Source organism: Dermacentor andersoni, chromosome 1, assembly GCF_023375885.2.
Source record: "Dermacentor andersoni chromosome 1, qqDerAnde1_hic_scaffold, whole genome shotgun sequence".
Taxonomy (NCBI): Eukaryota; Metazoa; Arthropoda; class Arachnida; order Ixodida; family Ixodidae; genus Dermacentor; species Dermacentor andersoni.
In genome coordinates, this window is record NC_092814.1 from 170,150,378 (window position 1) to 170,164,574 (window position 14,197).

Here is a 14,197-nt window from a genome sequence, read left to right on the forward strand (position 1 = left end):
GCGAACTCTACCTCCGTCGCCACGTATGGTCCATGGTCCCTCACTCTCGACCTTGGCCTGCGATGCACGTTCCGGTAGGTCTTCATAGTTGCAGACGTCAATAAGCATATTCCTGGGCTCTGTCTTCCTGATTCATTTCGAACTCGACGTCAGCATGCGCCGCCGTCGCCTGACTGACAGCAAGACGCGACTCTCCATTCCTGGAGTTCTGCAGGCTGCCGCTCCCGCTGGCATCCGCACGCTGATTCCACCATACCCGTACGCTCGCATCCTAGAAGACTTTCCCGAGGTGACGAGGCTCTGCAATTTAAATCAGCCACCCGAGCACAGCGTAACCCACCACATAGTCACGCTTGGTCCACCCGTCGCAGCTCGCCCGCGCCGCCTCTTCGGTGAGCGTCTGGCCATTGCTAAACGGCAATTCGAGTGCATTGCTCCAGCTGGGCCCTTCGTCCAGCAGTTGGGCCGCCCCATTTCATCTGGTGCCCAAGAAAGAACCGGGTGACTGGCGGCCATGCGGCGACTGCCGGATGCTCAGCGCTCACACGGTCCACGATAGCTATCCCCTTCCACACATTCAAGATTTCACAGGCCACTTGGAAGGATGCAAAATATCTAGTAAAATGGACCTTGTCAAGGCATATCACCAAATCGCCGTTGAGCCTGCCGATATCCCGAAGACGGCCATTACTACACGCTTCGGCCGGTTTGAGTATGTGCGCATGCCCTTTGGGCTACGAAACGCAGCTCAAACGTTCCAACGATTCATTGCCGAGGTAACGCGCGCACTTCCGGTTGTATTTACCTACAGCGACGACATCCTCGTCGGTGCTTCTCATCCACCCGAGAACTAACGTGCCTACTCGCATCACGGTGGGTGCTTCCAGTGTGGCCGTCAGCGCTGTTCTCCATGAAGAACAGCGCTCACAAGCCCGCAAGTGCGCGCAAAGTTGCCGCGCGAGTGTCCGCTCGAGGCATTTTGCGTCTGTTCGCAGGCTTCTTTCACGCTCGGAAAAACACTTTTATGTAGCACGTATCGAACGGAAAGCTGTATCGGTAGTTTTCCATGTCGCTCTACCATTTTCTCACTGACACTTTTCCTGTAATTATAATATTTGAGAAGTTGATTAATTCATCGACTAATTATCTAATTAGGCGGAATTAACAAAAAAGTTTCAGTATCTCCAAGCGACGGTAAACAACATTACCTTTGTTCTGTCCAGCTACGTGGCATTTGCCTATTTTTAATCTCTGCCTAAAGTTAGTTGGGACACCCTGTACATCGGAGTTCACTACGGATATCCGGCGCATCAAAGGCATCGAAAAGGAGGCCGCTGATGCACTCTCCCGCATCACCTCCCTCGGCACTTCTACATCAACTGCGGACCTCTAGCTCAGGCGATGATGGAAAAGCCTGAGCTGCAAGCGCTGCGTGACCATCCCCGTTCTACAACTCGTTCCTCACCCGTTTGTGCCTGACTCACTCTGGTGCGACATGTCAGCGGCTGCACCTCGCCCCTTCATTCCGGCTGCCTTCCGTCGTGCGGTGTTCCAATCCCTTGACGACATATGCCGTCCCAGCATCTGAGCCCCGCAGCGCCTCGTTACACAGCGCTACGTCTGGCTAAGCATTAACACCGATGTTCGCCAGTGGGCACGTTCGTGCCTCGCGTGCCAGGCCGCCAAAGTGACCTGCCACACAAAGATTCCCACGCAGTCTACCTTGCCACCTGGCTGTCACTTTGACCACGTCCGCCTTGATTTGGTTGGACCACTTCTTCCCTCTCACGACTGCTGGTACATTCTAACAATGATTCACCCCTTCATCCGTTGACCCGAACACATGCCTATTCCGGACATCACTGCGGAAACGATCGTGAAAGCCTTCGTTTCAGCATGGGTTTCCCGCTTCGGCTGCCCCAGCATCGTGACCACTGATCGCGGCCGGTAATTTCATTGTACCCTCTTCACTTCCCTCAACCACCTGCACGGTCCTAAAACTGCTGTACCACTGCATATCATCCCTGTGAAAACGGCATGGTTGAGCGACTCCATCGCCAGCTCAAGGCTGTCCTCACTGCGAGCCTGGATCGGGAGCACTGCGTCGACCACTTTCCTATGGTGCTTCTCGGCCTACGCACTGTCCTTCGTCGCAACCTTGGCTGTTCTCCAGCCGAACTCATTTATGGCGCACTCCTGCGGCTTGCTCGAGACTTGTTCGTTCCTTCGGACCCCTTGCCCCAGCTGCTGCAGTACCTTCAATGCCTACAGGACTGCATTCAGCAACTGCGCCCCGTCCCGCTTCGATCTTCGGACTACAGAATCTTTGTGCATTTGGACCTTGCGTCGTCGACCCACGTTTTTCACAGACGAGGCGCTGTAAAGGCACCTCTGGCACCCTGCTACGATGGGCTGTACTGTGTCTTCCATAAGACCCCGAAGTCCGCCACCATCCTAATGGTTGCGAAGAGGTACCTTTATTAGACCGCCTTAAACCGGCCTACCGTGAGACGCCTCTCACGGAGCTCCCCGCGGATGTCGCCGGCGTATCCGCTGATCTGCACGTAACCCAGACAGCACCATCTCCAGTTCGTCGACGAGTGCACATCGCCGTTTTGTCTGGGCGGGGTGCCCTGTCGCACCCACCGACTCTGCTACGCGCGGACGCTAAAGGTCGGCGCTCTCGGTCGGCAATGCAAAAAGCTGACCAAAATAAAGTTGGGCGGCGCGTGCTCGTGGCGCAACGCGGCACGCGCTAGTCCGTTCTAAGAGCCACCCACGCTGATCCTCTGGTCCTGGCGCTCCACTGCAACCTCTCGGTTCGCGACAATGCCTTCAGGTAGCGTGGGTGGGTTTGTTGACCAGTTGCCTGTACCCAAAAATTTCACGTGCACGTGACGCCTGCGGCAGAAAGGATGTTCCCCATCTGCCACCAAGGCTTGTGGGTGGTGGCGCTGGCTAAAGCTCCCAGGGTTCGTTCTAGTAGATAATTATAAATATCCCAGAAAGTGGACGGGAAAACGGCGCCGTGGTAACTCGGTAAGAGCATCGCACGCGTAATGCGAAGACGCGGGTTCGTGCCCCACCTGCGGCCAGTAGATTTTTCATCCATTTTTATTTCCATTATTCTTTTTTATTGAAATGAAAATTAGGAGAGATTGGCGCCTTTATGGTGGCACCGGCTACTCCTCGTCACTTGGCAAAGGAAACAAATTTGCGTAAAAAGGGAGAATAGCGACACGAAATATGGCACTCAGTACAACACTGGATGAATAAAAAATATACAGTCCGACAGTACATGAGTCGCAAAGTTCTGTGCATTTGTTCAGTCCACGTACACATATATAAAGTCAGATATTTTGTACAGCCAAAACACACAACACATGTAATGCACTGCAAGTACAGAACAGAAATATACATATTGCGTAAAAGTTGCAATCACCACATAAACCAATTATGAACCACGAACAACGTTTGTTACTCATTTAGCGTATTCAGATCATCTGATACCTAATATTTTCCCAAAATGTTGGTGTCCTCTAAATACTTTTTCAGAGCAAGAAGCGCTCTTTTTTGAAGGCCCACAGTTGGCCATGGGCCAAGTATATTTTTTAGAGGGAATGGTCTTCTGTCTAACATCAACAAATTTGCTTGCAGTACCCTTCTTTGTGGATCGTATTTCATGCACTCGAGAAGAAGATGATTCACATCTTCGTCTGGATGGCCACAAGAACACTGCGGACTAGAGACACGTTTTATCCTGTACAAGAAGTGTTTCGTAAATGCAGCACCAAGACGCAGGCGGTGTATCAATGTTTCAAATTTTCTGTTGTCTCTTAGATTTTCCGGCATTGATAAGTTTATACATGGGTCTATAAAGTATAACTCCGAGTTTTTAGTTTGCAGATTAAACCAGGTAGTTTTGCTGAGGCGACAGGAAATCTGTCTCAGGATCAGACGGACTTCACTACGCAATAGGGGAAGATTGGTTGTCTCTGCGTTACTGTGCGCCCGATTCGCAGCTGCGTCCGCTGCAGTATTACCAGAAATATTGCAGTGCCCAGGTATCCACTGGAATGCAATTACGTGGTTCATTGCGCTTGCTTTTGTAAGTTCTTTGAGTGTCTCATACAATAGCAAAGTGTTCAAAGAATTTTTCTTATTGCTCTGTAGTAATGTGAGAGCGGCTTGCGAATCGCTAAAGATAACCCATTTTTGCGAATGCTTTTCTGATGTTATGAAACGCAAAGTAATTGCTGGAGCTCGTCACCCACCATTTCCAGTCATACGAACGGTTGAAACATGCCGACATATTTATCGCATCTTAACCCAACACGAGAAGCATCCATTAAACCTCGCGCTTACCGAAAGAAACAAAAGCAAAATTCACGATGTTGTCCGAGAACATAAAGCATTATTACCAGCATTTGAATTACGCAAAGTGGATGTTTGTTACCCTCCCTGGATGTTAACATGCCCTAAAATAGAATTATCGGTTGACGGGATTATATCTAAGAGAGACATGTTCATAGTAGCCGCACAGCAACTGGAACTCTTCCAAATTTACTCCTTATATCCCCAGTACATCTACGTTTATACAGATGGTTCGTGTCATAAAAATTCCTCGACTTCAGCATTCGTCATTCCACATTTAGCGCTAGAGCAAACATTCAAATTATCCCGAGAGACATCTTCCACCGTGGCAGAACTGTTTGCGTTCCATTAATTGATCATCTCTTTATTTCAATGAATGAGTGCATGTAATTTCCCTTATGCAGTCCTTGGCGTCTTTGTTGGCTTATGATATGTTTTATGATATGAAGCATATATATATATATATATATATATATATATATATATATATATATATATATATATATATATATATATATATATATATATATATATATTGTAAGAAATGATAATAACGTACGTAGAAACATGTTCTTTACCGTCCAACCGTTTCACAGTTGGGCTAGTAAAGAATTTGCTTCCACGAAAGTCGTTTCGACTTCTGACGCTACACCAACGGAGCCAAGCCTAATTTTTTCACCATATGTCGGGTGTCCCACGTAATAAAAAATGACGTACAGTGTGAAGGACAAGGACTGCGAGAGACGACATACAGTGTATGTCGTCGCTCGCAGTCCTTATTCTTCGCGCTGTACGTCATTTTTATCATGAATTACCAACTAGCCCAAGCAACCACCCTAGTCCCACGTAACTTGAGCCAAACATTAAAAATATGCAAATGCCACGCGGCTGGACAGAGCCAAGGTAATTTTGTTTGCCGTCGCTTGGAGGTACTGATTTTATTTTTTGGATTCCGCCTAAATACATTATTAGTCAATTAATTAATCAATTTCTCTAATATTTTAATTAGACGAAGACTGTCAATGAGACAATTGTAGAGCGGCATGAAAAACTCCCGATACAGCTTTCTGTTGCTCAATACGTGCTGCATAAGAGTGTCTTTTCGAGCGTGAAAGAAGCCCGCAAATGCGCGCAAAATTGCTGCGCGGCTGGTTGGTCGAGGCGCTTTGCGTGAATTCGTGGGCTTCTCTGATGCTTGGAAAACACTTTTATGTAGCACGTATTAAGCAACAGAAATCTGTATCGGGAGTTTTTCATGTTGCTTTACAATTTTCTCATTGAACTTGTTTGAGGGCGCTGCTGTTCGATGCGGAGCGGCGGACGGTTAGTCAAGTGATATTTTTTTTTTTCATTTTTCGCGGGCTTACTTTATCAACCGGAAAAATAAGCGGGAAAGATGTACCTGGCTGAAAACATGCCAGCTCCAAGTTTCTTTCAATTTCCTACAAATTCTTCATTGAGAGCAAGGCACTCAGAGCAGTAACTAAAATTAGCTAATTATAAGTCGTTATTATATTGAATGGCACCAAGAAAAAAATTACTGGCGGCTACTCTCTGCTCGACAGCGAACAATATGCGCTTGGTTACCTTCGCGTAGAATGGTCCATCTTTTTATGAAAACGCGACGCATGATAGCTGGCACACCCTGTATAAGCATCTCTGAGGGGTCCATGCATGCCCTCCCAAACAACATTTAACATTGCGCCTAGTCCCCCGCACGCTTGCATGCGTGGCAACTTAATGCAAATAGGACATGATTTTACTGTATATGCTGATAAGTGTGACTCTATGGAGCAAACTACTAAGCGAGGTGGATCAGCAAATACGTCCCGAAGTCATAGACATCATCGACACCCACGTTATAGGAAGATGGGTTTGCATCCGATGAGCAAACAACGTGTATGAGAATCTCCAGCAACACGATCCACAAAAACCGGCGAGATTTTGCGAACATGAAGCTAACACTCAGATGCCAGCCACTCACGGAATGCAGTCGAATGAAAGTATTGGAAGTAACGCTTTCATAGGATGGAGTTGCAGTCCTCCGTATCCAGGGAGCAATTCAAAATGTCAGCCCTGTAGACCGTACGTCTCGCGATGAGGATTATATATATCTGCCCTCAATGGTGGCGCACTGACAGAAGCATAGAAACGCGGCTCGTAAAAGGCGCAATGCCTTCTACAACCTGTGCAATGCGACACCTAAGGTTAACGCAACTGCAGCACTGCAGGGGCCGAATTCACAAAGCTTTTCTCTCGTAAGTGCTCTTCGCCATTGGCCGGTCGCCTTCTCTAATGTCCAGTGTCAGGATTGGACGAAATTTTCTCTTGGTGACATTCTAGCATAACAACTTTCTGTGAGTACAGGCGCAGATTACTGCAAAATACTAACAAGGAAGCTGCTCGGGCCAGTGACAGGCCTCCCCCTCCCCAAAGAAAAAAGCAATTGAGAACGAAAAGCCTTGTGAATTCGGGCCTCCTGTGTTGACTGCCTCTTGGTGCACCCCCACTTGAGACATACAGCAAAATAGTATATATAAGCAACAAATTTGCATGGCACCGCATGCTACACATTGAATTGCACCAACCTGCTGGTGTCCTTTTTCAGGTGCTTTTTTTTGCAGATCTGTTAAACCCCCCCCCCCCCCCCGCGAAATAAAAAATAAAAATTCGACGGCGCATCCATCGTTTGATGATTGGCGACGTTAATGAGTTGAGTAATCTTTCTTATGCTGGGTGTGTAATTGGAAATGGAGGGGGGGGGGGGAGGGATGTGCTTTATATGTGATGATTATTATGATGCTTACTGTATCCCCGTGGCCATATCCCCATGCTGTCTGTGAATCACTATGGGCACATCAGCAAACACACGAAGTGGCCACCTCCCTGCCAACCACAATGCCGAATGATACCAGGACGCAGTATATGTTGTGATCACTGGACCCCAGTTGAAAGCCCGTAACAACCCCAATTATACCTATAGTATCCTAGCTGCAACTTAATGGTTGCAATGGCTATCCATCCAGCGGCCGTGCTTTACGCGGAGGTGTTTGTTGCGGATGGGGCGCTATCGCTTTATTATATTTAGGCCCTTGTGTCACCTTGGCACAACCATTCTGGGGCATTGACCAGGAATGGGCCCACACCAATACCACATGCGATGTGCCGAAGTTGTCTGCTTGAGCACATGGCTAGTCTCACATACCCAGTTACCCAAGTTGTCTACTATAGGCCAGACAGCAGCCAGCTGCCAATTCGGGTACATACAGAGTGGGCCATGTTGTCTGCTCGGCAAGACAGCAACCAGCACATACCCAGTGACCCAAGTTATAGCAGAAAACTTGAGTTTTGGGTGAAAGAGGTTAGATACAAACGAACAAACCGGAAAGTGGATAGTTCCCCCCCCCCCAAAAAAAATACCAGTGGTATGTTAAAAAGACATATCAGCCATCTTCATGGAAGGAAATATTCTATATACATCTCAACTCTATTCCACTCTCTAAAAAATAATTCAAATACAATCTTTACCAGCCACCTGGCACTGCACAGACTCGCACAGTATTTTTCGTGCTGCACTGCTGTGGGAGAGCGCATGTATCAAGCCTCGGGTGCTTTATAAGCATGGTCCATGAGTTTGGCTTCCTGACCTGGCCGGCCATGACACCGCCGGCTTTTCAAGCGGCAGTTCATCTTTGTGCGGCTTGTGCCTTCTCTCTTCACCACATGCATCTCTTTATCGGGGAGCCACACACTTTCACATCCCACTTTTCAAGGGGAAAAGCAGCAGCCTCCTTGCGTAGGCAAAGCAAGACATAAAGCAACATTTTCTGCAGTTCGCTGTCTGCAACGTAGACGCGCACCCTACCACGGCGACAACGTGCATACTAATAGCACGGCTTGACTGGAGCACACAACCCACGCGCGCGTGCTCCATGCAGGCCGTGACGATAGGAGGTCAAGTTGGGCTCGATGACGTAAAACAGCCAGATTTGAAAAACAATAAAAACAATAACAACAACGACGACGTGGGCTGTCTATATATGGGCTGTCGAGGGTATTCGCCGTCATGGACGGGGCATAATAGAGGGGTCCTCGAAAGTCATAGGAGAGAGACATATCTTTTATGCACCTTCTGCATTCAGCGTGGCATACATGTTCACATGTTTGGTTCACATGTTAATGACAGCATTGCCACCACGAATCGCGAACGTTTTTCCACTGTTTTCAAAAAAATGTTGCAGTGCGCCACTGCTCCATTTGTCAAGGGATGTTGACACGCAGGGCCCTCAGATCTCATTGATGTCATTGCATCCCTACCATAACCAGTGTAATGAACCAGATACAACCTGGTAATTTGTTCATACTTGATAAACTAAAATCAATTCGTGATTAATTTTCCCAGATGAGCTGGGCGTGATTCGAGTTTGGGAGGACAGACTTCGCCCCTTATGGCATAATTTTTTTTCAAGCAGAGCCCTATATCTGCTGTGCTTGGCAATCGATACTTCATAAGCTTCCTCAGAGCGTTAGAATTTCAGACATTGGTGCCGACCACTTTGTAGTGCTACTCGACGTTGACAACTTACAACAGTGGCTCAGAGTGTTTCTGCTAGTGAGCACGAGCTCGTTGATTGTATGTATGCCCGACCTCGACAATCGCCTGCATTCAGATGGCAGCGGGAAAAAAAAATGACTGCGCACATTCAGCAACCCCAAGCGTCAAAAAATTAAGTTTAAACACTCTCTGTGGAAACTCGTAGGCAGAAGTAGGTGACAAAAGTGATGATTATTCCCCGGGACCTACTTCGAGGAGCGGGGGAGGGGGGGTACGTTACTGTGCATTTGCTGGCCTGAAGCGTCGGCACTCTGAACAAGGAATGCAAGCAGCCGACGAGAGGCAACGCCGGAAGTTCTGCGTGGAATTTTAACGCGACAGCGTTAAGGAGCTCGTGTCGCAGAAAAGCCGGTGTCGTCGGTGTCGGCGTCAGCGGCGTTGGCCATGAGCGATAAATCACAGAAGGCACTTCATAAATAAAAAAACATCGTGCAAGATGGACTGGTGGGAATCGAACCAGGGTCTCCGGAGTGTGAGGCGGAGACGCCACCACTCAGCCACGAGTTCGCCCCTAGTAAATGCGGTGTTGCCTTAGAAACGTGCCGTGGAAAGTTATACTGCGGTGTATATAGGTAATTATGACCATGTAACTTACAGAAGTCGCAGTTTCACGAGTAGTGAAGTACGTTTCCGCTAAATTTCTTCTGCGCTCTGCGCTCACGCAGAGCCATCTCACGGCAAACACAGAAGACCCCCTCCTCGCAATGTACGGCGCTGCCCCGACACGTGGCGCGCCACTCGCCCCATGACCGCGTCCGCCTTCATGGCGCGCCGGGGCCCGGCTATCTCTGCCGATCACGACGTTTGGCTGGCGTAGCGCGTTTGAGTAGGCGGTGCGAACGGGGTGCGATAACGCTATCGCGTTCCACTCTTGAAGGCGAAGCTTAAGCGTCCTCCAATTTTTTCGCTTTCCTTACATGCCGTGCATTTTGAACCACGCAACAAGTGCATCCGCTGTTGTTTACTTTTTATTTTGCTCAAGAAAAAACATTGTGGGGGTTTTACGTGCCAAAACCACGATCTGATTATGATGCACGCCGTGGTGGCGTACTCCGGAAATTTTGACTACCTGGGGTCTTTTACGTTCTTTCTTTCGATCCAGAAACGTGCGCACGAACATGCCCCATAAAGTCCGCGAGTGACCTCCATGACGTGTGTTTCCTCCAAAACGCAGCACAAGCCGTGCTGCGGGCTGACGGGGCTCGCCTCGGGCTGACGGGGTCTAGACAAAGGTGCGCGGGGCTTCTTAACGCGGCTAATGGGAACACGGGTGCCGCACTACTGAATATGAAGCTGCCTTTGCCCCGCCGTGGAACGAGCAGCCCGTATGCAAGGAGCCTGCAAAGTATGGCATCCGGTGTTGTGTCAGCTCTGGAATATATCGGTTTGGTGTGATCCAGATTACGGAAATATAGAAAGGAATGCGTCCTTCACTTGCTTGCCAGTATTGTTTACCTCGTTGTCGTTCCTATTGAAATGGATTAGCGAAGAAAGGATTCTGCAGACGCGGCGTTGCAGAAAATATCACCGGCGAGCGCGTCATCTTCGACTTACAACGGGCTAATTCCTTCCACGACTATACATAATTTGCTATGCCTTACCAGATGACAGTAGACATAATTGTCTATCCCTACACATAATTTTATCCGCAGTCACCTCTCTGGTGATGGAACTTCAGGCCGTCCACGACACCGTGCAAGTCGTCATCGTCAAGCTACGTACAATCAGGCACCTGTTTTCACAGGCTCCATAGCGGTCATTCAAAATCTCAGAAAAGTCCACAAGTCAATGCCAGGTAAGTCGGCGAAACCATATACACCTTTAATCGCAGCAGAGGTATCTGTGTGAAGCTATACTGAAATCAAGACCATGGTGCCAACCTTCAGCGCGTTGTTGCTGACCAGCAGGACACACATGTTCTTATACCCTACCGTGGGTCTGCTCTCTCCCCAGTCACTTTACTTACTAGGGCGGAGTAAGTTGTGCGTTTTTACACCGGCTGTTACCTGTACTTGAAGATGGCCTCACTTTCAAGTAGGTGCAGCATGTTCAAACTGCCCACTTCGAGTGACAAAAGCAGATGTCTACCACTTAATATGGACTTGTCTAGCCTTACGACTGGAATGCTCTCGTCTCCGTCTTAGAGCCAGGCTTCACTACGGTTATGCGCCTATATCGCTGGGTGCACAGCAGATACCACGAAACATTCTTTGAATTAAAACGCAACCACGGACCTTGCAGTGTATCCATATAGCACATATAAAACATTGTGCCTTATGGCAAGCCATCATAGAAGAAAACGAAGAAAAAATCTGAGGGCACCTAAGCACTTATTATGAGTTGTGAATGCAAAAGCATTAATGTCCATTTGAACGCCGCTGAGGGGTCCTTCGAGTTATGAACTCCTCAGGGGCAAGTGAGCGCGTTGAGACGCTTGGCCAACGCCTCCTAGATAGCACAAGGCCGGTGCACTTCGATCAGTGACGTCATGCTCCCTTGCTCGACTGCCATAGAATCTAACGGGGACGCTCCCGAGTAAGCCGCGGTAATTTTGACGTTACCGCTTTCTTGACGCCGGGCTTGGCAATGGAAATTTCGGTCCAAGTGGCATGATGTCATAAAGCAGAGTGCACAGGCCTGCTATCTAGGAGGTATTGGTTTAGACCAGTGGGAAAGATACGCGGCTTCTGAGCGGGGGGTCGTAAGTTCGAAACTCTCTACCGCCAACGTTTTTACTTTCGAATTTATTCAGTTTTTTATGCACTGATTTCTTTATAACAATTACCGAGGCGAAGTTAGAGCGCAGGCGAGAGATTCGTGGGCAAGGAACGCGCGGATACCACAGGGGTTCCGAGAGCGAGAGTGATGTGGCGTCGTGGCAATGCCGTATCCCCTCACCCAACGCTTGGTGCGGTAGCAGGTGTTCCCTTTCGTCAGCTCTGCTACTTCGGCGAGCACCTGTACGTCACGAGGTGTAGCAGGTAATATAAATTTAGGTGCCGTTTCGCTGCTACAGACGCCGGCTTTTTCGCCCAATGGGCCATTTGATGCTTTCGCGTCAAAAAATTAGACATTACAAGGGAGAGGCTTGTGTGTGACCAATAGAGATAGCCAAGGGGAAACTCGTGCTTTTATTTGTCAAAACAAAATGTTGTTGCAATAGCTGCATGCTTTAAAGGTCTCTTGTGAATGTTACAGTTGCAATCAGTTGGAATCCTAAGAATGTTTCGACAGTCGTGACATTCATCCCCAAATTCTGCGCAAACATGCTGGTGACCCACATAGCTTTGCTCCGTAGCGTATAAGGAAGTACTTCTAATACGGCCGATCCATGTAGTTCGCCAAGGGTGCGAGAACGAATATCTCGAAAGTGCTGCTACAGTCTCCGGACTCCAAGACGTTTAAGAAATAGAGAAATTAAAGTTAGGGGAAGCTATTGGCCGCGCGTGTAAACTGAGGCAAATGAAGAACAAGATAACTAAAGCGAGGTTAGCCTTTTTGCACGCTAAGGCACGTGGGAACGTTTTTCTAATACTTCCTTATGACTAATTGGGCATGACTTGCGCATTTCCGAAAGGAATAATTTACAGGGTAATCAGTAAGTTTCCTGCTTTAATAAGATAGGTAATCAGTTATTATAACACACTTTCTTTTGTTCACCGGCGCCGACAATGTCTCGATGAAAAAATGACCTCCTTTTCTTCACTACACTTTTTCAAATAATGATTGGTAGTCTTCGCTTGAAACACGCGCTATAATTTAGAAATCTTGCAACTCACCGCGGGGGTTCTGCTGCCTCAGCACCTGCAGGGTGACACGCAGTCAGGATATGAGCATTCGCTTTAATACGCGCCCCTATTTTACCATATTCTCTCTTCGCCCAGTGTTCCTGTCACCTTTCGCTCTCACATCATCCTGTTGTGCATAGCTGTCTCCCTGTTTACAGCGACCATAACTACCACCAGCTGTATACTCGTACAGCCGCAACATGTCGATTATAGGCGTCTCGTGCGAGTTGAGTTTTTCCGAGTTATTTATTCTTTGTTCATCCGAGCAGCAAACGCAAAACATTTTTTTTTCATAGAGGTACGGAATCTCGGCACTTGCAGGAAACCGGTTTCCGGCACCTATGACGTCCTCCACTGAGCTCGCGTCCTCCTGCAACCGACAAATGCTGTATGTTTTCGAGGCATAACCGCATTACCGCGTTCCAGGTGTCATGTATAGTTTTATGCGTCATCAACGTCTTATAAGGCATGCGACCGTTGTTAGTGTTGTGAACTGCTACGTCACAGAGTTGGAGAGACAAACTATATGAAAGCCAAAGAGCAGGAGAGTAACTTTTCGGTAAAAAAACATGAAAAGCGTAGCAACAATTGGCTCCCGTTGGACCAGCAGCCGTGCGTGCGGGTGCCAGAGGCTTTTATGATACATTAGTACCAGCTGTCCCCTGTTGCATCCACTGGGAAGCACAGCAAGCAACGGCACCTAGAGAATACGCAGCTGTCGTGCGTTCGAGAAGTCATGTATCTCGGTTCTGTATAGGTGTTAGCACCCAAGCCGATGGAGGCCGTGACATAAGTACTGCTGCATGCAAGAGCTGGCTTTTCAATGGCAGAAACGAATGTGAAGGCCAAGTGTCTGAAATACACGCACCGTGGTCATTGCACCGCAGTGTTTTGGCCCCACCTGGCATTTCCGTAACGATTTAAAATAACGATAAACGCGCGCTGAGAATGACGTCTCGCGAAAGCACCGTTGACCTGTGACTAGACCGCAGGTGCACATGCCGGCATTCCTTCACCTAACGAACGTCAACGCGGATACGGTCGTCCCTTTCTCCAAGTGCTGCTTTTATGTGGCCACAGTGTGGTGCGCTGGTAATTGGTAATTGTCGGGGATCGCGCCCCCCTGTCCCTACACGCAGTGGCATAGCCAGAAATTTCGTTTGGGGGGGGGGGGGGAGGGGGGGGGGGCTCACGTTGGAGCTCCGCCTTCTCACAGAATTTGTCGAGGGATCAAATACATGAATAACTGCATTGCCATTGCCAAAGATGCTGCAAAGGAATTCTTGGACGCTGCGCACTGTCAACACTAGGAAAATATGTATATTTTTATAAAAGAATATATTCTTGTGTCCCAAAAATTGTGCCAGAAATAACTGATATCAATGCTTCCATGCTTTTTGTCTATTTAATAATAAAGAAA

General features: G+C 48.3%; 1 protein-coding gene across 1 annotated transcript; it reads left to right on the plus strand.

The window, feature by feature from the left end:
• The first annotated feature begins 2,037 nt into the window (after positions 1 to 2,037).
• On the plus strand, positions 2,038 to 2,484 carry LOC126547174 (uncharacterized). Its single transcript, XM_050195050.1, has one exon. It carries the CDS (start codon positions 2,038 to 2,040, stop codon positions 2,482 to 2,484), a length of 447 nt encoding a protein of 148 aa, XP_050051007.1.
• The last annotated feature ends 11,713 nt before the right edge of the window (positions 2,485 to 14,197 follow it).

Excerpts from the sequence above, each read along its gene's own strand:
- LOC126547174 (XM_050195050.1), top strand. The coding sequence starts at position 2,038 with ATGGTTGAGCGACTCCATCGCCAGCTCAAGGCTGTCCTCACTGCGAGC.